Genomic DNA, 26,751 nt, shown 5'->3' with positions numbered 1-26,751 from the left:
TACTGCACTGTAGCAGCGACAAGTGTAGGGAGTGTTTCAATACCATGGAATCATTTGGCAGATTATCTAACAATTCTGTTATCAATCCCAATCAGCACTAACCATGTCACGTAGATTATACATGTTTAAGAAAGTCCAATCAACTATTATTATCACATGATTTTTTAGAGACTGTCTCACCAAGCACTCTCTGGAAAGTCCTTGCCAAGTTGTTTTATGTTGATTTTCACAGGGCCACCTCATTATTCATGTGACTAAGAAATGGTGATTTTTTTCTAAAAAAAAGTATATTAATTAAAGATACACGATAATATCGGTCACCGATAATTATCGGCCGATAATGGCAATTATGACGTCACACAGATAATCCAGATAATGAAAAAATTCAACCGATAATGCAATCCGATAATTATATACTTGATTTAGCCTCCAAATGTGCGCAACCGAAGAATTTAACACGCCGCCTCCTCAACCCCTCCCCTCTCTGAAGCCCCTGAGGGAGGAGGGGTTGAGGAGGCGGAGTTACACGACAAGAAGTAGTTGAATATTATGGCGGCTGTTACTAAAAAAATGACGCTCTCGCCATCTGCGAAATATGCACCGTAGAAGTTCCACGAGGCAGAAAGAAAGCGTCCTCATTCAAAACCACTAACCCAGCAGCCATTTAAAACTGCATCACAAAGATTTTTGGAATGAATACGAGGCTGCTGCTAGCGGGAATGCTAAAGCTATTGTAAACACTAAGTTAAACTACAGGGCTTGTGACGATACAGAGTCGGGCTGTTTGGGAATGCAGCCGAAGGCGGGTGGTAAATTTGCATCTAAGGCTAAACACCGGCACGACTGGAGACCGATAGTCGGCAAGTAGCCGTCTTCCAACGGAGCCCGCCGCTCTGGCCGGTCCGGCAGGCCGCCGCCGCCTCGCCATAGGCCCGGGACAATTTCACATAATTTCACTTATTGCCAATAGATTTACACTTAAAACTGACTAGTTTTAAGGAGGTGTGTTTTGCGGTGTATTAATGTTATATATGTTAGGAATGGCTTACTTTTAAAGGCATTTTTGTGCAACTTAGGTATTTACTCTGTAAGTAATTGTTGCCAAAGGTTTACCGTTACACAATGTTAGACAATCTGTCATTATTTAGATGTTTGAATTGACGACTTGTTCATATTTTATGTTGAAAAAAAGAGCAATAAATTATATTTTTGCACAGTAATATTTTCTTTTGTGTATACTGTAAAATTTTACATGAATCTTTTAATAGAATTATCGGCTTGACATTATCGGTTATCGGTTGGAATGAGGAGGAAATTATCGGTTATCGGTTGAAAAATGTATTATCGTGCATCACTAATATTAATGGGTCTATCGTATTCCTCGTTGAATACCCTATAAGAAAAATATAACATATATGCATCTAAAATAATCCTGATCGATTTTATTTGCAATTTTAATACTCCTTTTAGCAAGGTTCCTTGGGTATTCATACGTTCCCATAGGAACCAGTCCTGTTATTGTCCTACGTCACAAGCGCTGCGTATTCTGGGAGCGAGAATAGGCGTAAGGTGCGCATTTCGAGCAGAGGACGGCCACCTGTTGAAATGTGTGCATCCATGAACGAATGTAAAGAATGTAACGAATGTAATGTAATGCACTTTTTTTATTTAATTTTTTTGTTATTTAGCTTTTACATTGGATTTTAACTTTAACAGCATTATACTGCATTTTTGTCGACACCTTAGAAAAAAGCTGGGCTCCACTTTTGCACTTAATATAGAGAAAACGTTTGAGCTATTATTTATGTTATTGATGTTTTTGTTTGTGGCTTTTACCGGATTTACACACGCTCGAAGGGCCCCATGTTGCTTGTTGCCTGGGGCCCACGGGGACCCTTGCTACGCCTCTGCCTGCAGTGTGAAAACACTCGACACATCAGACACTCTAGTGTCTGAACTGTGCACCTGACTATCTTGTGCTTGTCATAAGACACTGTGTCCACTTGATGTCGCAACGAGCACACCCGAAGCTAAAATCTGAGCTTCCTTGTGTCATTTACTGAGCCGCCAAAAACTCTGCTATTCACTTTTTAAGCTTCACTTAAACAGCAAAGATAAAGTGCGTTTTAGTCATGAGTAATCAAAGCGGCCGTACATAGAGGGGGAGTGACCGGCAAGTAAGAAACGTTCGTATATTAGTTAGTTAGTTTGAATCAGCATGTACGAGCCGGACACGACCTCTATCCTTCCCGACAACGAGGAACCAAAAGACGACGACGACTCGAAATTATCGCTCGGCCAGGAAAATGACACCTTAGAGCCTTCGCCGACCTCCCGGGGCGTGGGGCCGCCATTTGCGTGCCCGCTGCCGGTGTCTGTGGAGCCCGTCATGTTCCTATCCGTGTTTGCTGTAGTACTGCAGGCTCCGCTGACCACTCAGTATCTGTGGGACCGAATTAGCGAGGACCTCGAGTACAATGCTTCCAAGAGGTCGGTGTGTGGTAACAGCTCCGCGGAGCCAGACGCTCTTCAAAAGGTACATTTTGTTGTCATCAAACTGGTGGCAAGTGATGGCTAAACCAAATCCAATAACAATTTTACTGCTTTTTTTATTTGGCTTGAAACCAACTAGCCCCATATGTACGTGAAGGCAACACTGGGGGTCACGTGATGCGGAAGTGCATTTAATATTTTGTATTATTACGTCAAACAATACTGAAAAAAGGCGTGGCAAAGGTTAAGTAGAGTAACAATTATTCTGTGCTACTAAAAGTAGTTAACTATTGTACTTTAATTAAATGGCTGCCATTGACGGCACTAGACGTCCAATCCATTTTAAAGGCGAGTAAGATTTGTTTGGATTGGACGTCTGCTAGTGACGAACTAATTTAAATTCACAGCAATAGGGTGAATAGAGCCATATGATTGGAAATCTATCACTGTTAATAGTAACAAATGAGTTTTATATTAGGGGTGTGACAAAATATCGAAATGGTGATATATCGTGATACTTTGTATACCAAAAGGTTATCGATATGCTCCTGCCGAGAATCGAGATATCGTTTTAAAACGGTGTCAATGTCTAAAAAAATAAATAAATAAAAATAAACCAACAAGTTGGTACCAAAATCTTCCACCATAATAGTGTCTCAGTTAACTCTAAGGGGCAGCTTACATGGCGACTCTCCGAGAGGACGAAAAATTTCATGTTTGCATTTATATGGTTCCATTTCCATTCAAACAATGTCGCAATTCCGCATGAAAACGATGTAGTATTCATGCCAGGTCCTGGGCGGCAGTGCAGATTTACAAGGCGACAGCGAATGATGCACTTTGACCTCCTCAGCCCGGAAGACAACATGCCCGCCCTCTCCAAGCAATGGCGTTTTCTTTTGTTCAAAAAGGCACAACAATGGAAACATTCAACATATTTAGATTAAAAACATTATGAAAACAGTAAATTAAATCCGACGTTCCGCCATTTGCTGTTTTTAATGTTTAATAGCACCGCTGCGCACGCCCATGTGACGTGCGCGAGTGCTTACGTCATCGAAGCGAAGGCGGTTTCCATGCATATGAATGCGCTGCGACCCCCGTAATCGAATTCTTCCACTTGGGAGGCAGGATTCAGAATTTTTCGTCTTTGCCTTTCGTCTTCGCCGACACCATATGCACGCGAGGCAATTCCGCTACTCAGTCATTGCGTCTTCATGTCGCAAAGTCGCCATGTAAACTGCCCCTAAGGCTGCATTGACGCCACGGTGCTCGACGCTCAATCCATTTAGACTGGGAACGTTCGTTCTTTTGAAATCAGAGCTTTCACAGTCATTCTGTCCGATTTTCAGAGCATTAATAGGTCACTTGCTGTTCATTTTAGGGCATTTACTTGTCATTTCCTGTTAAGTTTAAGTCACTGCCTATTCATTTGGGCGATTCCCAGGTCACTTCCTGTTCTGTAACGCAAAATAAACAGGAAGTGACCCATAAAATACCCCAAAATCAAAAGGAAGTAACTGAAAATTAACAGGTAAATGACCTTGAATGGCCCAAAATTACCTAATTTCCTGGCATTTGCTGCCACTACCGGCCATGGACGTTCAATCCGTTTGAAGTGGGAGGGATGGCAGCGAATGAACAAATGTTTATTCGCTGCCACTCTCCCAGTTCAAATGGATTGGACGTCTACTAATGATAATATCAATCCAATTCACAGCAGAAGCTTGTTTTTTCTGTTTAAATTAGTTGTTTGTAGAATATCCTAGAATGATTTTCCGACCAATGTATGGATAATCGTTGTATCGCCATATCGTCAGATCATCGTTATCGTGAGGTTTGTATTGCAAATCGTATCGTATCGTGAGGTAATGAGAGGTTCCCACTCCTATTTTTTATTTATATGTATATATATATAGTTAATATTTATTAGATATACCACAAACTGAAATGTATAGTTGTACAACTGTAAATAAAACATTTTTGTGGGGTTGTTGTGCCATTATATTTTTTAATTTAAAGAATGTCTTAGTAAGTCTGACTACTGGTGCTAAAGTTTTCAATAAAACATTTTTGTGGGGTTGTTGTGCAATTATATTTTTTAATTTAAAAAGATATGTCTAAGTAAGTCTGCCTCACAGTGCTAAAGTTTTCATGCTCTCTCATCAGATACAATGCTTGTGTGGATTTTGTCTGGGTATTACTTCTCACATTCCAAAAACGTCCGTCGTTAAAGAACCTAAAGATTCCAATTTTTCATTTCTAGGAGGTGGAAACCCTGACGGCACATTGGAACCTGTACATCAACCTTGCAGGATTTTCCGTCGGCTTGTTAGTTGTACCTCTTCTGGGCTCATGGAGCGACTCTGCAGGTCGCAGGCCAGTCCTCATCATCCCCAACCTGGGCCTGTTCTTACAAGTTGCAGTCTACCTGGTGGTGATGTACCTCAAACTACCTGTGGTCTACTTCCTTGTGGGTAGACTGATCAGCGGCCTTACAGGCGATTTCAACGCAATCCTTGCCGCCTGCTTTGCGTACGTAGCCGATACAAGCGACAGAAGCTCCCGCACTTTCAGGGTGGCCGTCCTGGAGTCGTGTATTGGTCTATCTGGGATGTTTGCCAGCATCATTGGAGGACATTGGAAGCGAATGCAAGGGTAAGGAATTCTTCACTTATTTCTTGAAATGATTTTCAATCAAGAGTTAAAGATATCGTCTTGTGTTCCTGGATTTGTAGTTACATCTACCCCTTCTGGTTGGTCCTGGCTACCAGCTTGGCATCGGCTCTGTACGCTTTCTTGTTTGTCCCCGAATCGGTCAAAAAAGACCCCAGCGCCAAGCTTCTCACAGTTCGCCACCACAAAGCCCTGTGGCATATTTTCTCCAGTGGAGGTAGTGAGGACAAAGGAAAATTCTCGAGATGCAAGCTGTGGCTCTATATGCTCTGCTTCTTCCTGGTGGTGACCGTTCACATCGGCAGCCGCGAGCTGTACGTTTTGTACGAACTGAGCCCACCGCTGTGCTGGGACCCGACATTCATTGGCTACGGCTCGGCTGTTCTGCACTTGTGCTACCTGAGCAGCTTGCTGGGCTTAAAGATCTTGCTCCTGTGGTTGGAAGACTCATGGGTGGCAGTCATTAGTCTGGCCTCCAACATCACTGGGCTGTTGGTTTTCTCTTTTGCGGACAGCACGCTGCTTATGTTCACAGGTGACAAAAATTTACATTGCATTTACACTCAAATCCAGTCTAAAATAAATAAAAGTTAAAAGTTAACGTTTCAAAATTTTCAGATTTCTATTGTCCTTTAGCTTTGAGGACTGCAGGAATTTAATATAATTTTCATTGCACATTATTGACATTTGCGAGTCGGACCAAATGACATGGCAAGTTAGATCTGGCCCCGGGGCAAGTTTATCACCAGTGATTTCTAATCTTCAGTTAACTTTGTATGTATATTTTTGGAATAGGAGATCGAGTACCCAGGATAAGCCAGTGAAAGCCCCACAGAGTGTAAGGTTCATGTAGTCAAAACAATCCCATACAAAAATACAGTACAGTAGGTATTGGCCAAACAAACTGACATTTATGATATCCAGTGTATATGCCTTTGTGAGTCTCAACCTCTCAAGGCAGGATTAATTAAAAACAGTATTATAGTCAATGTCCCGCTTTCTGGTTGCATTAATTCAATAACTTGTGCCATTTACAAATATGATTTACTGTATTTGTGTAAGTTTATCAATTCAAATAGAAGATTTTTGTTGTCTGTCACCAGGTTATGGCTTTTTATTCTTCTTTGTGGCTATGACACCTGTGCTGAGGTCCAAGTTGTCCAAGCTGGTGAGCCAGTCCGAACAAGGTCAGCTGCACATCAACAGGTTTACTGCTTTAGGCGCACACAAAAAAAAAAAAAAAAAAATCCATTGAATAGCAAAGTTTTTCCAGTGCCTGAAAAGTCATTTTAAAACTGTACTAAATCTGTTATATATAGTATATATATATGTGTGTGTATATACAGTGGGGCAAATAAGTATTTAGTCAACCACTAATTGTGACGTTCTCCCACTTGAAAGTATTAGAGAGGCCTCTAATTGCCAACATGGTTAAACCTCAACCATGAGAGACAGAATGTGGAGAAAGAAAAAAAAACAGAAAATCACATTGTTTGATTTTTAAAGAATTTATTGAGAAATCATGGTGGAGAATAAGTATTTGGTCAATACCAAAAGTTCATCTAAATACTTTGTTATGTACCCTTTGTTGGCAATAACGGAGGACAAACGTTTTCTGTAACTCTTCACAAGCTTTTCACACACTGTTGCTGGTATTTTGGCCCATTCCTCCATGCAGATCTCCTCTAGAGCAGTGATGTTTTGGGGCTGACGTTGGGCAACACGGACTTTCAACCCTCTCCTTACCTAGTGGCGTCAAAATGATAACAAGAACGGTGCGCAAAAATCCCAGAACCACACTGGGGGACCTAGTGAATGACCTACAGAGAGCTGGGACCACAGTAACAAAGGCTACTATCAGTAACACAATGCGCCGCCAGGGACTAAAATCCTGCACTGCCAGACGTGTCACCCTGCTGAAGAAAGTACACGTCCAGGCCCGTCTGCGGTTCGCTAGAGAGCATTTGGATGATCCAGAAGAGGACGGGCAGAATGTGTTATGGTCAGATGAAACCAAAATACAACTTTTTGGTAGAAACACAGGTTCTGTGAAGCATGGGGGTGGAAACATCATGCTTTGGGGCTGTTTTTCTGCAAAAGGACCAGGACGACTGATCTGTGTAAAGGAAAGAATGAATGGGGCCATGTATCGGGACATTTTGAGTGAAAATCTCCTTTCATCAGCAAGGGCACTGAAAATGAGACGTGGCTGGGTCTTTCAGCATGACAATGATCCCAAACACACAGCCAGGGCAACAAAGGAGTGGCTTTGAAGGAAGCATTTCAAGGTCCTGGATTGGCCTAGCCAGTCTCCAGGTCTCAACCCCACAGAAAATCTGCGGATCTGGCCCATTCCTCCGTGCAGATCTCCTCAAGAGCAGTGATGTTTTGGGGCTGACGTTGGGCAACACGGACTTTCAACTCCCTCCGCAGATTTTCTATAAAGTCCGTGTTGCCCAACAACAGCCCCAAAACATCACTGCTCTAGAGGAGATCTGCATGGAGGAATGGGCCAAAATACCAGCAACAGTGTGTGAAAAGCTTGTGAAGAGTTACAGAAAACGTTTGTCCTCCGTTATTGCCAACAAAGGGTACATAACAAAGTATTGAGATGAATTTTTGGTATTGACCAAATACTTATTTTCCACCATGATTTGTAAATAAATTCTTTAAAAATAAAACATTGTGATTTTCTGGGGGGGTTTTCCACATTCTGTCTCTCATGGTTGAGGTTTACCCATGTTGACAATTACAGGCCTCTCTAATATTTTCAAGTGGGAGAACTTGCACAATTAGTGGTTGACTAAATACTTATTTGCCCCACTGTGTGTATGTATATATATTAGGGCTGTCAAACGATTAAAATTTTTAATCGAGTTAATTACAGCTTAAAAATTAATTAATCGTAATTAATCGCAATTAATCGCAATTCAAACCATCTATAAAATATGCCATATTTTTCTGTAAATTATATATATATATTCTGTAAAATAATTTGTTGGAATGGAAAGATAAGACACAAGATGGATATACTGTATACATTCAACATACGGTACATAAGGACTGTAGTGGGCATTTCACTCTACTGTCATTTAAATCTGTCTATGCTGTCCTCACTCCGAAGCGTCTACTTTTTCCAAAGCTAGACAGCTAGTGAACGACGCCTTAACAATCAGACTTCTTCCTTTTTCATCTGATTTATGAATAAAATGGCCTCAAACCACTGTCCTCTTTAGACCGTAGTGAAACTACAAAAAAAAAAGTACACAAGCATTGCATTAGCAACAACGTTAGCTTAGCACGCTATACAGGTTCACTAAATATAAACAAAAAGCGTCTCATACAAAAAATATAACATTTCGCTTACTAACATAATATGTACATTCTTTACAACAACCATACTTACGGACAAATCTTGTCCAAGGATCATATAAGCACAACATTACAACGTAGGCGTCAGCCCGAGACGTCGGGCAACCATATTGAACTGGCAAGAAAGCAATAAACCATGTCGCAAAGCAACCACAAGAGTTCGCTGTTAGACAGCACAAAAAACCTTGCTTTAAAACTTACCAAAAGGCAGAATACTGTCTGAGCGGGACATGTGCGTTAATTGCGTCAAATATTTTAACGTGATTAATTTAAAAAATTAATTACCGCGCGTTAACGCGATAATTTTGACAGGCCTAATATATATATATATATATATATATATATATATATATATATATATATAATATATATAATATACTGTATATAATCAGAGGTGGGTAGAGTAGCCAAAAATTTTACTCAAGTAAGAGTAGCGTGAGTTCTAAATAATATTACTCAAGTAAGAGTATAAGTAGTCATCAAAAAAATGTACTTAAGTACAAGTAAGTACAAGTAAAAAAGAATTGTGTAAAATTGGGTAAAAGAATACTCAAGTAATGAGTAACATTGTGACTAACTGCTTACAATGTCAGATTTAAAAAAAAAAATAATAGTATGTTTTTTCTAAGCACAACTTCATCTATATGAACTGTTATTATTATACTGTACTACAACCAGTTACATATCCACATTAAACCAAAGAAATACAACAAAAATAATTGAATTCGGGTGAGAGAAAAAAAATCTGCAGAACTGAAGCATCATTCATCCAAAGAGCATGAGTGCCCGTTGGTGGAGAAAATAGTTCCAGTGTGAATAGTGAATAGTTCTTCATAGTTCCTAATATGAAATTAAAAGGATCATATCTTCGGTTTTCCATGATCAATCGGTGCCAAGTAAAAACTGGGAGAGAGATTAAAATCTGCGCTTTCGAGTCATGTTGAGGGTATGTCAAATATTTAATGTTTTACATTGCTTTAAAGAGGCCGTGTGATTGAACAGGCTGGCTTGATCATAGAACGGTAAGCTGGAGTCTGATTGGCATAGTGGAGTCTAGGCATGTGCCGCTATGATATACTGACGGTATGATAATCTTAGGTCAAAATATCACGGTATCACGGTATTGCAAGTAAAGCTCTAAAATGTGTTACTTTAAGATATCTGGGGGGTTTTTTGTTGTTTTTATTTTTTTTAAAGTTTTTTTTCCATTGTACAGGATTTTTTATTTTTCAAAACATATTAGCAAATTGCAAGATAAGTATGTTAAGTTAAATTTGAAAAAATAACAAAATATGATTGAAATAAATGTAGTCCTCTAGGTGAGCCTAAACTCACAGCCACAGCTCAACATTATTACCGTCAGAGCAAAAATAATTTATTTTCCATAAAAAGCATGTATGTATGATAATGTTTACATTATACAAGCACTCTTTCTCATCACAGAGAGTTGCCAGAGAGGAAAATACACATGTTTTACCACCGCTAAATACACTAAGCACACTGGAGTTAACTAAATTTCAGGAGTTTTACCTCCTCCAGCCATCGTGTAGCACAGCTGACCCACTGACACTGAGCAACAACCGGTCAGGGAGGGTTGAGCCTTACAGCTGCAAGCAAGGGATTTCTTTAGGCATTTTTGGGACATAAAAAATAGCTATTTCCTTAGGGAAGGAAGGCCGGAAATTTTTGCAGTTTTGAAACCTTGACATTTTCATACCACGGTATACCTTGAAACTGGTAATTGGCACATGTCTAGTGGAGTCATGTGATTATTGTTACGACATCTCATTGGTGAAACTGGGAGAGCTACTGTTGGCATCGCTGGGGATAAAAAAGTTAAAATCTACTATGTAGAATAAAAAGAAAAAATGTAACAACTTGTGTAGCCCAAAGTAGCGGAGTAATAGTAGCGTTTTTTTTTCTTCGCAAATCTACTCACGTAAAAGTAAAAAGTATAGCTACTCTTAGAAGTAATTTTTTCTCAAACAGTTACTCAAGTAAAAGTAACGGAAATGTAAATGTATATGTAATGTAAATGTAACGCGTTATTACCTATATAAATGAGGCTTTTGCATGTATATCTCTTCTATGTTTCTGTTGCTGCATCATTAAAGACACGGAGTCGTGTAATGACATTTTGCACCCTCTGCTAGGTGCCCTCTTTTCCGCAGTGGCCTGTGTGGAGAGTTTGTGTTTCCTGGTAGGTAGTGGCCTCTTCAACTCCCTGTATCCAGCCACACTGTACTTTATGAAGGGCTTCACCTTCCTGTTTGCCGCCATCATCCTCCTCATCCCAGCTGGAATCATTGGGTGAGTCTCCATCCACTTTGATTTAATCAATCGCAAAAGACTTGAGTATTATTAACTTGGTGCCAATGTGTCTCCAGTGGCCTGCAGTGTCTAGAGAAGAAAGAACTCAGGGACACCACAGAATCCTGACCTGCGCAGTCGGACGATGCATACCAAAGATGTGAGGTTGAAAATCCCATGGATGTTTGTGGGGTGACTGTAACAAATACAGACATGAGATCGCAGTGTAGCAAAGGGAAGTAGAATGGCATTCCACCTATTTTACTTGAAAAAATAGCAACTCTTAATAGATGAATTGCCTTAAAACTATCCTGCCAATCCAAAAAGATAATGTAAGGAAAACCTGCTTGTATTTCTGCTTTTATGTCTTAGCTGTTCGATGTACTGTCTATCAACAGCTATAAAAGTGCCTATTCATAATTTTCAGGGATTATTTTTAAAGAGTTGTCTAAAGCAAATAATTGTAATACTCAAGAAATGTTGATTTTTAATCCTTCCATTTTTTAATTGTCCAGAACAAGCAAATGTAATGTAATTTGAATCCATCCATTTTTTAAAGTTGTCCAATGTGAGCAAGTGCAATATCTAATTTTGTTCTTGTGCAGTATATAATGTTATTTTAATCCGTCCAACAAGCTGCTACGACTCTGTTGACGATCACAAAAACATGAGAAAATATTTAATTGTTGATCAGCTTCTCTCAAATGCCTGAAAAGGTTTGTTTTTGTGTTTTAATCACCATTGGTGGTCAGTTCAACACATCTAATCAGAAAATCATGACATGATGACATTCAGATGTAAAAACCTATATCTAATGACATTTAATAATGAATGAATGTGTAATAATCTTTTTCTAATGTATTTCACTATTGCTTTATTCTACTTCTGTGCCGTGTCACGAAACATACATAAATAATCGAAATTGTGTGTACCCTTCTCTTTAAGAAAGATTTATTGTCAATGAAATGATGAAAACAATAATAAATTTTGCAGAAAGTTAAAAATAATAATAAAACTAAAAAACAGGCATCACTTAAGAATTGTGTGGTTAAGCAGAATTCTTGAGAAAAGTAAATAAAGGGATCACGGATAGAAAGACCTATAGCTCTTAAAAGATCAACTTTGTTAAGAGTTAAAATAATTTGATATTGAAACCCCTCTTGATGTTTTCGTTTTTATACAATTTGTAAAATTAGTTGAACTAGTAGGTCGCCATTGTTGTTGGCGTCGCAGGGTGTTGACGACACATGATTACGCTACCGGGCTTCCAGAGTATGATTCTTGTGACATACTGTAAACATGTCATCTGATCAACCCTTTCAATTTGAACCTGAGAGGAACATTAATGAGCATGACACCGCTGTCGATATTTCACAAAATGAACAGGAAAGACGGGATGAGACAAGACAAAATGTGCTACAAAGGCAAAACGTCTACAAGAGGTGAATTTGACACCCAAAGTAATACCGTGGGCTTTCAGCTTGTTTTGTTTAGATGCATAGAGACAGAACATACTAAATATGCCTTAACAAAATACTTAAACGTCGTAATATCAAATAAGTGTGGTTTAAATATGCTACGTGACTAATGTGGTCAACAGATGAACAATCTGCTTCAAAGCTACCACAAGAAAACATAATTCTTAAAAGTATGAGAGGGAAACACATGCAAAAAGTATTTTGAGGCAATAAAAAGGTAATAAAAGACTAAATAAAAACACAAATAGTAAGTACTCGCAGCTTTTAACCGATGAGGGCATGTGTTGGACGTCTCGCTGCGTAGAAGGAATTCCAGTAACCCGGTAGTATTCGTCGAGTGACAGTGACAATCTACTAGTATGTCATCATCCCGAGCATCCATTGCGTGCTTAAAACATGGCACATTTAGTAGGTCAAAACATGTACTAAATATTATCGATTTTTAAATCAATGGCAATATTTTATGTGTTTCTAACAACATTTTTTAGTAAAAGAGAACAATTGAGACTTATTAGAGCCCACAAGTCTTAAAGTTCCCTTTAAAAAATTTGCTTACAAAATACTAAGGGTGTAACGGTACATGTATTTGTATTGAACCGTTTCGGTACATGGTCCTCGATTCGGAACGGAGGCATACTGAACGAGTTTCTGACGTAATGTAACTCTTACTTTTCGAGGCTGTGAGTCGATCGGGTTACAGTTTCTTTGTGTAGATTACATTTACTCCGTCTTCTCTACTATAATGAGGACCAACACGGTACGACAGTATAACCCAGAAACGTCAATGGCGCGACAACGTGGCCGCCGCGAGAACGCAGTGAAACGCGGCCGTTAAAGTCAAATCAGACAATGCACACCAGTCACAGTGTGGCCGCGTGTTAGACACGTCCCAGAAGCGGCTCAATATGACGCACGCAAAAAGAACAGCATAGTTTATTATTTGACGCGAGACGCGACCCTCCTGCGTCAATTCTACTACCGGTAGCTAGAATCTGGCAGACCGGAAGTCACTCGTGTAGAAATAGGGTGGATCTGGTCGATTTTCAAACTAATATGCAATCGTAACCCACTTTTTGAGTCCATCAGATCTCTTGAGTGGTAGATCGGGGCACAGTTGACTTGTCTTTGTTGATTTACTGCTGTCTTCTCTGCTATAATAATAACCAACATGGCCCCGTGTTCAATACAAAACCCTCCTACCACAACGAAACAAGTAGGAACTAATATTCACATAGGAACTATAGTTATACAACATAAAATATACAATATAAAAGAATACTACGTCACATTTGTAAAATATAAACTCATAATAAAATAAATAATAGCCCGTTTAAATAAAATAAATTGAAATGAGCTAAAACACCTGTAATTAAATAATAAGAATAATACACACATCCTGCTTACACAATTAAATTTATTAATTTCTGTGTGGCGCTTTACCTTGAGAAAATCCACCAATAAAGCTTTTGAAAACCGTTCATCAGGGAAAAAAATGATTCATTGAGGCATTTCATTTGTAAAATAAATGTTAAAATCTTTGTCATTGGGATTGCTTTTCTCTTTAGCGATGGACTTTTTTCATCTTTCTTTCAGAAGGAAAGCTGACCAATACGCGGGGGCTGAAAGGCAAATTTTTGTTGGATTATCTTTAAATGCCCGCTACTTTTTGAGCAGAATTCTAGCTTTGTATAGGCTAATGTTCCTATTGTTGAAAGCACAAATGTGTGTAATAAACAGCTAGCACATTTATATTGTGCATTTTGTTTTCTTACTGTACCGAAAATGTGAACCGAACCGTGACCTCAAAACCGAGGTACGTACCGAGCCGAGATTTTTGTGTACCGTTACACCCCTACAAAACACCCGAAATTGTTGGACCATAAACAAATCAATGATTGAGTTTTAATACATTTTAAACCATTTTTAATTTATGATTTTTTTTTCATACTCAATGTACTGTATTTCTGTAATCATCGCATTTTTTTTTTTTTGTTTTTGTTTTTTTGTTTCTTCCAAAACGTTTACCCCGCCACCTCTCAGTGTGTATGACATGAATAATTGACAGCTATAAAAGGGGAAGTGTGTAAGGCAGTTAGGGATTACCGAGTTTCAAATAAAGGCAAAGCAGACGCTCCAACACTGGATAGTCCCCGAGCACACAGCTACACACAACAGAGCCGGGGGTCACATCCTAGTTGCTCTGTGATCCAACAAATCAGCTTTAAAATACACCAAGGGAAGAGTAGAGGTTAAGCGGCATATTGGTTTGTTTGGATTGGCCATTTTGTTTTCTACTGCAAATGTCAAGACACAATATTTGAAATAGAAATAAAAGTATTTATAAAATGCATTTTATTTGTTGTATGATTTGAATGCAAAATAAACGTTTAACACAACATATCAGGTTTATAGTTGGAATTTTTTGGGGCCAATAACATGGGTCATGGGTCTGAGTTATTTTAGTGGCATTGTGATTGCTGCCCATTTAAAAGCATGTGTTGTCCAAATTGTATAATTTTAAAAAGATTTTGAGTTTTTTTTTTTTTTTTTTTTTTTTTTTTTTTTTTTGTATCTGAGCCAGTTATTTGGCTTTTTTTTAAAATAGGAAAAACAAACAAATCCACATAATTTTAGATTTATGTTTTTCAATGGATTGAGTTATGCAGAATCACATCAAAACCATGCAGTCTGCATTCACAATTAGAGGTTAGATTTTGTGCCCGAACCCGACCCGACCCGACCCCCACATTTTAAGCATTCACGCTCGGGTCAGGTCGGGTCGGGCCGCCATGCCGGACTTACAAATTATTAAAAAAAAAAAAAAATTTTTTTTTTTTAAATGGAGAGCAGGCTCTCTGTATTGCGCTTTTGCTTGTGCGTGCTTGTGCGTGTGCACGAACGCCGTGGCGCCGGCAGCTTTTTCTTCTTGTCCTCCCGCTGCATCGTTTGCGCACGGCCGAGGCACCGCCCTCATTTTCATTTCCTTGTCAGAGAGGCGCGTCCATGTGAGAACAATATCCCACACACTCAGAAATATGTTTAACAAACTTTCCCAGCGTTATTTCGTTGTGTGAATGCTTTGATAATTCTCAAAAAAATATGTAGATTATTTAAACATTAAGAAAACTTGCGTTTTTTTCTGCCAACTCGAAGAAATGAAAATAAATTGCTGCTGCTGCGTTTTTTCCGCGTCACTCAAAAAAAAAAAAAAAAAAAAAAATCTGGTTTTTCGGGCTCGGGCCTGCAAATCTAGTTAAGTGATCGAGCTCGGGCCGGGTCGGGCCTCAATACCAGCGGGCCGTGTCGGGTAGGGCTGGATTTTTTAGGCCCGAACTAGGCTCTACTCACAATACAGTATGAATGTGACAATAATTGTTCAGTATATGCAAAATAATGCTGGACATAATTTGTCTGGCTGAAGCTGTTTAATTGAATATTACGTCATCAGGTAAATATTGAATTCCACCTCTGCATTATTGAAGAATGTGACTGTTGGTGTCAACAGGTCTAGAGCCCTGTGATTTATATTTGTGTTTTATGTTTTACTACGTGTACAGTAAGGTTCTTTCTCATAAATACACAGAAGAGGAAACAATTTGCCTGGCGAAACAATACAGTATTTACATGCTTAACATGTAATGCCATGGACAACAGGACCACAAATCTGAACAGGTTGTGTCATGGATTCAACTATATGCTATTATTGCATGTTCCAATGCCAAAGACAAATTGTGTGTTAAGTGTAAATTTTATTTTGAATGTAAGCTCAACAAAAATTACATTTTGATGCTATGATTTTACTGGCTGAACAACATAACTGCTAATCCTTTCACTGTTCCTGAGACAAAAAAGGTGTACGCTGTACCTGATAGCACATTATTAAGAACAGAGGGTCACAGTTTTATGCACAATCCATTAAGACTTAATATTATTTGCAATATATAATTTCTTTAAGCTTTTAACTCATTCACCTCCATTGATGGCAACAGTTCAATGATTGAACGTCTTCACCATCTATGGCAGCCATTGTGTTAATATTGTCAAGTTAGCTTCACATGCACAAAGGTCTGAGCAGGAGGCTTCTGTAAAGAGCTATTCTAACCAAATTATTTTCACTTCTTCTTTTGCTCTTTGGTGCTATCAAGGAGGTCTTGGTTTCCCTTTAGAAAGCGGAGGATCTTCTCAATTGAGGCCTCTTGATATTCATGGGACCATCTGTGTCAAAACAATGCAAGGGAGTAAGCTACTGATATGGTTCGTGTGTCGGTAAAATATAAATAATGCAGCGAAAACAATATTATTAATTTGTGATTTACAAAGCAATCACTACTCACTTGATGCCATTGAAGTTGAGAATTGATCTCATGTCCTCTGGCAGAGACATGGGATCGGGCCATGTAAAGTAATCCGTAACTGGGACAATGTTCTTCTTACCAGCCAAGGCGGTGACTATTTCCTGTGACATCAGATGAATGATAATGCTAGCTCTGCATATATAGTCAAAAAATACAGCCACTAAAGATATTTTAGAGTCTTTTTTTCTCTACATTCAGAATCAGTATTTTCAAATGGATCTCTCCAAATGAAATTAGGCCAACAACTATTATCAATACCTTACATTGAGCTGACCTTATGCACCCAGTCTTTCATGGCTGTGTCCCCCATGCACTTGTCTAAAGCGTTGGCAGACAGGACCAGGATGAAGTTCCGAGCTCGCTGGACACTCTGAATCAGTTTGTCTTCAAATTTACCAGCCTCCAGCTTTTCCACATCAATGAAGACACTGAACCCTCGAACTTGCAAATGCACCTTTAGAAGGCTTTGGTTCCAGGAATAGATGGAGAATAAAGTTGAGTTATGTAAACAGAACACATTTAGAAACAGAACTGATACTAAAGCTCTGACCTTGCTAGTTGAGATCCGGTAGTCCGGCGGTAGCTGATGAACACATCTGGTCCCGCAGGCTGGGCGTCCGTGTTGCAGGGTCTCAGCGGTTTCCGACTGATTGCGAGGATCTTGGCCCGGTGGACTCCATTGAGTATGTGACAGTCTTGCAAGAGTTGCTGATCCGTCAAGGTTTGGATGTTGTTGCGGTCCACTCCCGACTGGACGAGACCGTACGTGTACTGGCGGAAACGAGGGTCTGCCTCCGTCAGCCAGTCAGCCATATTGTGTGGGTCGCACGTGGCATAGTTGGCATACGTTTTGAGCACACGAAGGTCTCTAAGGAACCTGGACATACAGTGGGATCTCAAAGTGAAGGTGGTCCTGTCTGGTCGCGTTCAATTCACTTGCCTCTTGCGGCATATGCCAGCAGTCATGCCCAGGTCTTGACTCAAATCTTCCTCTGTGATGTTCAGCAGAAGGTCCCCATCCACCTGGAGCTCCTGGCTCATTATACAGAAACAAAACACATCAGAGACGAGCGAGACAAGATGCTTCATAATGAGGCTTCGTGATATGACAGGCCAAAAATCAAAACTGACCTGGAAGCGGTCGCAGAATGTGCTGAAGCCAACCTGCTGCAACCAGGTCTGCACTTCGCACGTTTTCCAATTCGGCACAGAAGACAGGATGCGCTTGGGAACTTCCTCTCCCATCATTCTGAGCGCGCGCTTGGCTAGTGAACAGGCCGTTCCATTGCTGGAGTACATCACGATTCTTTTTAGGCTTTGCACTGCTCCAATCTCTTGAAAAATCTGGGAACCGGATCATTAGGCATTTTGAGTTTGATTGGTCTATTTGACTTTTTTGCCTACATTTCGGACGGATATGACAGTTCACCCTATGTATGTGACGCATGAACAAAGCACCAACCACCCACACTTCTTCATGGACCAATCAATTAGGCACCATTTATTACACGCCAACTCTGTTCTAACGTTAATCAACATTCAATTACCTTGCACAAAACCACTACTGGCAATTTAACCATATAACCCCCACACGCACTTGAAGCTAGCAAATTGCTTTACTATTGACAACCAACCACTTAACTGAAACTCACTCAAATATTCACGCAAAAATGTTACCATTTTTTTGATCAATCTACCACTGTACTATAAATACTACAGAGAGGAAAATAAGTACCCTGTGAGAGACAATCTACAAAAAAAATCCCGTAATCACTGTATGATTTTGTTCACAATTTATTTGTATTATACTCCTGCAAATAAGTATTTGAACACCTGAGAGAATCAATGTTAATATTTGGTACAGTAGCCGTTGATTACAATTACAGAGGTCAAACGTTTTCTGTAACTTTCCACCAGATTTGTATAGACTGCAGCAGGGATTTTGTACCACTGATCCACATAGATCTTCTCTAGATCAATCAGATTTCTGGGCTGTCACTGAGAAACACGGAGTTTGGGGTTCCTCCAAAGATTTTCTGTTGGGTTTGGGTCTGGAGACTGGCTAGGCCCCTCCAGAATCTGTATATGCTTTTTACGGAGCCACTCCTTGGTTATTCTGGCTGTCTGTTTCAGGCGATTGACATGTTGGAAGACCCAGTCAGGACTCATTTTAATGCTTTAACTAAGGGAAGGAGGTTATTCTCTAAAATCTCACAATACATGGCCCTGGTCATCCTCTCCTTAATACAGTGCAGTCATCCAGTCCCATGTACAGAAACACTGTGCTACTACCCCCATGCTTCACAGTAGGAATGGTGTTCTTGGGATGGTACTCAATATTCTTCTTCCTGCAAACACTATTAGTGGAATTAAGACCAAAAAGTTCCATTTTGATGTCATATGACCAGATGACTTTCTCCCATGACGCCTCTGGTTTATTCAAATGTTCATTGGCAAACTTAAAACAGGCCTGGACATGTGTTGGTTCAAGCAGGGGAACCTTCCGTGTCATGCATGATTTCAATCCATGAAGACCAACAGTATCCTTGGAAATGGTGGTCCCAGCTCCTTTCAGGTCACTGATCAGCTCCTCCTGTGTAGTTCTTGGTTGATTCCTCACCATTCTTAGGATCATTGCGACCCTATGGAGCAGATCTTGTATGGAGTCCCAGTCTGAGGGAGATTGACAGTCATGTTTGGCTTCTTCCATTTTTTAATAATTGCTCAAATGGTCGTTCTTATATCACCAAGCTGCTTGGCAATTGCCCCGTAACCCTTTCCAGCCTTGTAGAGGTCTACAATTCTGTCTCTGGTGTCTTCGGACAGCTTTTTGGTCTTGACCATGTTAGTAAATGGAATTTTTCTTATTGCATGGGGTGGACAGGTGTTTATATGGAGCTAACTGCCTCAAACAGGTCGAAAAGTCAGACTCAAAAAGTCTACCTCCACTCCACTTATTTGTTGGACTTTTTAGGGGTGACTAACAGGTCTTTGAGGCTAACAATTCTCGCTAATAGACATGTGTTCAAATACTTATTTGCAGCAGTATAATACAAATAAATTGTTAAAAAATCATACAATGTGATTTATGGATTATTTTTTCTTTAGATTGTCTCTCACCGTGGACAACCACCTACCATGAACATTTCAAACCCACCCATCATTTGTAAGTGGGAGAACTTGCAAAATCACAGGGTGTTCAAATATTTATTTTCCTCACTGTATATATCCCTTTGAACACAGTAAATATACCTTGGTGTTGCGTTGTCGGGATTTGATGCTGGTCTCAACGCAGAGGTAGAAGGCCGCGATACACTTTCCTTCTAGTCTTGTTCCATCCAGAAGGGGCAAGAGGTGCTGCAGGTCAGACGCTGTCTTCCCCTGCATGCAGTCTGCGCTGTCTGACAAACTGCGAGCAAAATCATCTGGGTCTAGAGATGCAATGAAGGGTTCCACCAACTCCAAGGTGCCGGATTTCACCACCTCCTTCTCGATTTCTCTGTTTGCTGCCAAGACTGTGACGGCCAGGCACGCGTGGAAGCGAATGAGTTCGTCTTCTTTGGAGAAGGCCAGAGGAAAGAGCCATTCAGCGGCCTGCTTCTCGATCATCCATCTCTGGCAGCGGTGGCCGCCGTACATGGCGCAGTTGGCCAAGGCCACAGCACAGTGACGCAGTACAGTGGGGTCCGTACCCCTGCACCAGTACAGCAGAGCATCGAGGGCGCCATTTTTGATGAGGTGGACAGACGTCTCCTCGGTGTGTTTGAACATGTGCTCTAGGATTCCTGACACACTACGTGCCAGCTGGGCATCTTCTTGCTGCCGGGTCAAGTTGAGGATCACCCCCAACCCTAGACGGGCTACGTAATCTCTGTCAGAACAAGAGCCAAAATATTAAAATGGCACACTCAATCTAAGTTGAAAAGGGCACTTCTCTATAAAAAAATGGGAACCTCTTAAACACTATGTGATGCAGTTTGTGAATCCTCTCTATGAAAAAGGCTATATAAAAATAGGTACTATATGACTTCCCTGTAAGAATTTCACTGCACAGCCCACACTTCCTGGATTTTACCTGACCCATTTTATTATTATTATTATTGTAAATGTTATCTCTATGATTTATTATATTCTTGACCTGCTTTTTATTCATGTTATAGCTACATTCCCTGTATGGGACTACAAATGTGGTTTAGTTGGGGCAATGCTTTAAGTTTAAACAGTCATATGCACTGTTTTAAATATGCAGTGGTATGAAAAAGTATCTGAACCTTTGGGAATTTCTCACATTTCTGCATAAAATCACCAGTAAATGTTATCTGATGTTTCTCAAAATCAAACAGATGGAAAAAACAGTGTCTGATTTAACTAAAACCATCCAAACATTAATAGGTTTTCATATATTTTAATGAGGATAGTATGCAAATAATGACAGAAGGGGAGGGGGGGGTTAAGTGAACCATCACATTCAACATTTTTGATCGCAGGTCTTCAGACCGCTCTTTTGGCCGACCCATATTGCACAGACAATGCTTTTCTTCAAGACAATTCTTACCAGGTGTGTGTTTTATAGTGGGTAGGGCAGCTTTAAACCAATCAGGTGTGCGCCCAATCACTGATGACTTAAATTCATCGGTAAAAAATTGTTTCAATTGCTCTTTAAGTCTCCTTCGGAAGAGAGTTCACTTACTTATTTTTCTCCCTTCTGTCATTAGCCACGTTTACATGCTGACTTTTATTCATACCGATTCAAATCATTCCGAATGGAAATTTCACATCAGCTGTTTACATGTCACTTCATCTATTCCGATCCAGCGTTTACATGTGACTGCCTTTATTCCGAAAGGACGTTTGACAACTGCCGTCTGACATGCGCAGATTAATCAAAACAAAGCGTCACGTTGCAAAACATGGAGATCGATCGTCAGATCAGCTGCTGTTTTAACTTTTCGAGTGGAAACAAAACTTCAGAATGATACGCCGTTCATTTAAAAAGTTGTGTGGGTGCGCTGTGCGTGTGCTTGGAAGCCATGTTGCAAGTGACGTTACTTACCTCACCAAGTGACGTCACCACGTCAGTACGGCGCATGTGCAGAAAGAACGCAACCAGACACCATTCCGCTTCCCTGTTTACATGATATAATTTTACTTCTAATCGGTTTGGGAAAAGGAATATTCCACCCCTGTGAATCGGAATGAAATTCCATTCGGTTTGGGCCTGTTCATTCCGAATGAGGTGTTTATATGGAACACATTTATTCGGTTTGAACAAATATTCCGATTGTAATTGGAATATTTGGCGCCATGTAAACATGGCAATTGTTTGCATGCCATCCTCATTACAATATGAAAACCTATAAATGTTTGAGTGGTTTTAGTTAAAGCAGACACTGTTTGTACATCTGTGTGGTTTTGACAAAGATCAGATCACATTTGATGGTGATTTTATGCAGAAATGTGAGGAAATCCAAAAGGTTCAGATACTTTTTCATATCACTGTATATACCTCTACATATTGTTCATACATGTGATTTTCTGATAACATCCATTGCTGTCTGGTGCCACTGTGACCATTATAAGCAGTATAGAAAACAGATGTCTTGGTGGATGGACTGATTGATGAATTGCTTCTTATTTCCGGGATGCACAGGAAGTGTTGCTGGAATTGCACAACTTACATGTGATTCCTTCTCCATGCTGTCCTTCAGACACTTCAATAATTTCACCAGCTAAGAATAGATTATTTTTTATCAAAATTGAACAATCTCAGCTAAAACTTTGAAAGAAGAAGTGACATTTTGTTTTAAATTCTGATGGAGGAGAAACTGTAGAAAAAGAAAAGAGTGTCTCATTTGTGGCCAGGGCGGGGCTCAAATGAAACTAGTTAATGATTATAATATAATAATTGTAATACTCCATACCTGATAACAATGAACTGGTTTGGATCCTTGTGCTGTATGTAGATTGCTTGTCTGCTTCTTTTTTAAATGCATGTTCATTTTATTTTTTTAATGTATTTCTATAATTGTGATTTTATTTTGTCATTACTCTATTAATACAGCGTTGATTTACAAAAAACAGCACCTTTGACTTTCTCCAAAAAGAACGAAAATGTATAGCCTAATATTGAAGCATTCCGACATATTTATGGATACACTGTAGTGTGCCTATACCTTCCACTTGCGCTGCATATTAAAGAACTGATCATTATTTTTCTTTTCTTGAAACACAGCTTGGATTTAGTAACCTTTAGTGATCTATTTTATCGTGTGAACCATCATCTCTGTCCCAGCTCTGTGAGACAGGTGTCCCTCATGGTATTGTCCACAGTGTGACATTTACCTGTTGTCTGAGACCAGTATCTGCTCCAGAAGTTTAGCAGACTCGTAGGTGATCTCCACAGCAGGTGTCTGCTGGAGCTGTAGCAGGAGCTCCAGGGCTCCGTCCAGCCGGATCCTGTTGCAGATCGCTTCGGCCACCTGACGCCCCACTGCGGGGAGAACCCAGGCTTCCTCCACTAACTGGTAGATCTCCGCGATGGCCCTGCGCGTCTCGTCAGATTCGGACGTTTCCTTGGCGCGTTTCAGCCGCTGAATGGCGGAGCGCAGAGCGGGCAGTGCGCCGTCCAAAGCCGCTTGCACGTCAGCGTGGATCCCCGGAGACACCGGTCTCGGCTGCTCGGCCCCGGAGCCGCTCCTCCCGCGCTGGAGTCGGCTGACGTATTCGGGCACCGTCAGACGGTCTGAGCTGAACATGACTGATAAATGTCTGTAGATCCTCCAAAGGAAGAAAGTGAGAAAAAAGAGCATCTACCGGCGGAAGCAACGGAAACCGCGGCTTTGTTTACAAGAACATCAGATTGGCTGACGTGCTCTGTCCACTTGGTTAATAAGCAAGCAAACAAGGCCTCTAATATTAATCCCAAACGGCAACTCCCTTGAAATGTTTTTAAATGTTCAGATCTCCATCGACGTGCGCCAAATTCTAAAAGACATTTCAAACAATCATAACATGACGAAGCTTGGATGCAAATGAGGCATAAAGCGCATAGGAGGTCCTTTTGTCTTTTCCTGTTGTCAAGTCTGCTAGTCTCACACTTTCTTACAACCGACGCACGGTTTATTTCCAAACATCAAGACAGATGAAAAGATCTTTTTTGAAAAATAATGAAATACCGCTCCCCAGTCAGAGAAAATGACCTGTCACTGCAGTGACATCGGTCAGCAGTCGCATCCGCGAGCTGCAAGCTTGCGTCCTCCGGAGAGTTGCTCGCAATGCTCAGGTTGCACTTTGCACCGCCCGCCGATCGTGGAAGCTGGCGGGATGAAGCTTGGATTAAAACAAGCACCCCTCCTGATCGCCTCTCTCCTGCATCACAACTTCCCTTGGAAACAGGCATGCTGATGCTGGTCCTCTTCTACTGGACATCTGTCTTTGTACATTCAATTTGTTGTAATAAATAGAAAATAAAAACGGATTACTGTATTTTCTCTAATGTATTAAAATACGTATTAATTAGGGCTGCCAAACGATTAAAATTTTTAATCGAGTTAATCACAGTTTAAAAATTAATTAATCGTAATTAATCGCAATTCAAACCATCTCTAAAATATACCATATTTTTCCGTAAATTATTGTTGGAATGGAAAAATATGACACAAGACGATCAATGGATAGAAATACTTATAGTTCTTAAAAGATAAATGTTAGTACAAGATATAGAAATTTTATATTAAAACCCCTCCTAATTTTGTCGTTTTAATACAATTTGTAAAATTTTCAAGCAAAAAATAAACTAGTAGCTCGCCATTGTTGATGCCGCCGAGAGGTGACGTCACATGGGCTCCCTGCCGTTCTTCCACAGTGTTTTTAAAGCGGAAATGTGAACTAAGGTTGGCCAACCATGTTTTTGAATAATATCAATGGCTAAACAATTATAAGCATATTTTCATTATTTTTTTTAACGCAACCCTTCCAGATTCTTTGTTTAACCCATAGTAACGCCCTTGACGACCAAAATGCTTTTCTTTGACAATCTTCGGAAATCTTCGGAATTGACGTCACACCAAGAACTGCGAGGGAAGTCCACCATACACACAGTATTGTTGCATTGCTTCTCGGTAAGATGCCACGGCGGTGTGTGGCGATGATTTGTTCTCACTGAAACGAAAAGTTGTATGAAGGATAGCAGGGCACGTAAATGGACATCTTTCGTTCGCACGGAGCGAATAAATTTCACGCCATCATCGAGTAGTGCTCTCTGCTACAAACACTTCGAAGATGCCTGCTTCCTTAACCGGTCTGCTTATGATCAAGGATTTGCCAAAATGTAAATGTGATTTTTGGATAGATGACTGATGACTTTGTCAAAGCAGAGCTGCCAACTGTTGTGGAATGAACCGTAGAGGCTAGCGACGTTAGCCAAAAGCTAACTCGTGGCAATCCCCAATCATAGTTTTTGTTGCGTTCGCTAGGTTAACCGTGTTTAAATTGTGCTTCATCTACGATCTTGTCCGAAAGGGTTAATCCACTGTCAATTGGGAAAGGGGTGTGGATGTGCATATAAGCGGGTCGCCGTCGCGGTAATTCACGGTCACGTAGCCGTAAGAGACACACACCACCGGTGAGTTTATGCACATTTATTTGTATTTGTATTGCGATCGGGCCTCCTCCCACGTGAAGTGCAATCGAACTCTAGCGACACCTGCGCTCAACGTTGAGGTCCGGGGCCAAACTTTAGAGTCAAGGGTCAAAGGTCGAGCGCGATGCGGCCTCTGTCTTCAAATCGCGAAACGTTGACTGATTTGTATCAATTCTGCCCTACAATTAAATACGCCCTCTCTGATTGGTCATCAGTCCAGACTGTGGGGTGGAACCCCAACCCTGCTCTGATTGGCCAGTACTCCTTCCGGTCTGCAATCTGTGTGTGACCAACCCACTCCAATTGAACATCCCCTCCAGGGTGGCAGCTGTGAGTTTTTTGTAAAACAGTTTATGAATGAGTTTAAAGTGTATTTAAACAATGAGCACTAATTCCGGTTGCTTACTGCACTTTAGGCCCACATAGTCTAGTCAAATCATTTTCTCCATCATGTTTTGCCCGTTAAAGACTATTTAACAGATGAATGTGAGATTATTCCACTTACTTACTTCAGTAAATATTGCCATTTGTTCTTATTAAGCACATACATCTAAAAGTTGTTCATTTTTTACCTAAATAAAAAAAATTGCTTTCAAATAATGTTTTGAACCATATTTATTCTGGAATTAAGAATATTTATGACATTTCAAAGCTTTTTAAAGATTACATATAGGAATTTATTTTAAGGAAGTGTGTTTTTGGCCAATGTAAAAGAATCCTAAATGCCTTGTTTGTTATATAAAATACGTATTCACAGATGAGCTGATTCATTCATATTTTAGGTCAATTTGTGTGTGTTGTCTTTTCTGTGGTAGTAGCAGGCGGTTGAATACGGCTGTTTGAATGTTAGAATAGAATAGGCTTTGTCATTCAAATAGTACAATGACATTAAAAATAGCAACACCCTATCAGTGCATCACACAATAAATTAATGTCAATACATAAATAAATAATATACACTACTACTACCTAAAAATAAATTTAAACTAAGCAGTGTACGAAGGATGATGTTGAAATAAATAAGATAGCTGACTCCTGAACTACGCCAATAGCAAACTGCAATATGCAAGTGTTAATCAGATATACAAGTGTTAAGAAACTAGTATTCCATTAGAAGTAAGTCACTAGGTTTTAAATTTTCATTCACGAGGTCATTCTGCCCAACAGGTAACAAGTTACCTCTGGGTGGTCTTGGCATCTTTCCATTCCGCAGGGTGGTTGAGCATCTGTTCAGAGGCTGCGGGAGGGCGGGACCAAAGTTTGACGTTGTTTCCCTCAAGTGACGTCGTAGTCCGAAGCGCAGCATTATAGATTTCATCATTACTGCGTTTTAGCTGTTGTGTTGTCTTGGCCTATTTTTTCTCCACTTTCAATTAAGGGCATTAGGACTTTTCCCAATCTCTATGCTTTAAATGTATTTGTTATA

The 26,751-nt window shown here is 40.1% G+C and overlaps 2 protein-coding genes across 2 annotated transcripts; one reads left to right on the top strand and one right to left on the bottom strand.

Moving 5' to 3' along the window:
- Positions 1 to 1,991: 1,991 nt before the first annotated feature.
- Positions 1,992 to 14,754, top strand: slc46a1 (solute carrier family 46 member 1). Its single transcript, XM_057839919.1, has 6 exons — positions 1,992 to 2,536; positions 4,760 to 5,151; positions 5,232 to 5,704; positions 6,273 to 6,356; positions 10,695 to 10,851; positions 10,929 to 14,754. Exons 1-6 carry the CDS (start codon positions 2,219 to 2,221, stop codon positions 10,978 to 10,980), a joined length of 1,476 nt encoding a protein of 491 aa, XP_057695902.1. The 5' UTR covers positions 1,992 to 2,218; the 3' UTR covers positions 10,981 to 14,754.
- Positions 14,755 to 15,670: 916 nt separating this feature from the next.
- On the bottom strand, positions 15,671 to 23,972 carry sarm1 (sterile alpha and TIR motif containing 1). The gene is made up of 8 exons (XM_057839186.1): positions 23,027 to 23,972; positions 19,937 to 20,555; positions 17,816 to 18,028; positions 17,625 to 17,716; positions 17,235 to 17,561; positions 16,959 to 17,148; positions 16,664 to 16,785; positions 15,671 to 16,544 (listed from the first exon to the last, which is right to left on the bottom strand). Exons 1-8 carry the CDS (start codon positions 23,491 to 23,493, stop codon positions 16,442 to 16,444), a joined length of 2,133 nt encoding a protein of 710 aa, XP_057695169.1. The 5' UTR covers positions 23,494 to 23,972; the 3' UTR covers positions 15,671 to 16,441.
- Between the last annotated feature and the right edge of the window lie 2,779 nt (positions 23,973 to 26,751).

Source organism: Corythoichthys intestinalis, chromosome 6, assembly GCF_030265065.1.
Source record: "Corythoichthys intestinalis isolate RoL2023-P3 chromosome 6, ASM3026506v1, whole genome shotgun sequence".
Classification (NCBI taxonomy): Eukaryota; Metazoa; Chordata; class Actinopteri; order Syngnathiformes; family Syngnathidae; genus Corythoichthys; species Corythoichthys intestinalis.
This window is presented reverse-complemented; position numbering and strand designations above follow the sequence as displayed.

What these genes read in the sequence shown, in the direction of transcription:
- slc46a1 (XM_057839919.1), top strand. Translation starts at nt 2,219, where the DNA reads ATGTACGAGCCGGACACGACCTCTATCCTTCCCGACAACGAGGAACCA. An exon ending in CATTGGAAGCGAATGCAAGG is followed by an intron (nt 5,152 to 5,231) that starts GTAAGGAATTCT and finishes CTGGATTTGTAG; the next exon opens with TTACATCTACCCCTTCTGGT. An exon ending in CACGCTGCTTATGTTCACAG is followed by an intron (nt 5,705 to 6,272) that starts GTGACAAAAATT and finishes GTCTGTCACCAG; the next exon opens with GTTATGGCTTTTTATTCTTC.
- sarm1 (XM_057839186.1), bottom strand. Translation starts at nt 23,493, where the DNA reads ATGCTCTTTTTTCTCACTTTCTTCCTTTGGAGGATCTACAGACATTTA. An exon ending in CCCGACAACGCAACACCAAG is followed by an intron (nt 18,029 to 19,936) that starts GTATATTTACTG and finishes TCCGGTTCCCAG; the next exon opens with ATTTTTCAAGAGATTGGAGC. An exon ending in ACCGGATCTCAACTAGCAAG is followed by an intron (nt 17,149 to 17,234) that starts GTCAGAGCTTTA and finishes CTGGAACCAAAG; the next exon opens with CCTTCTAAAGGTGCATTTGC.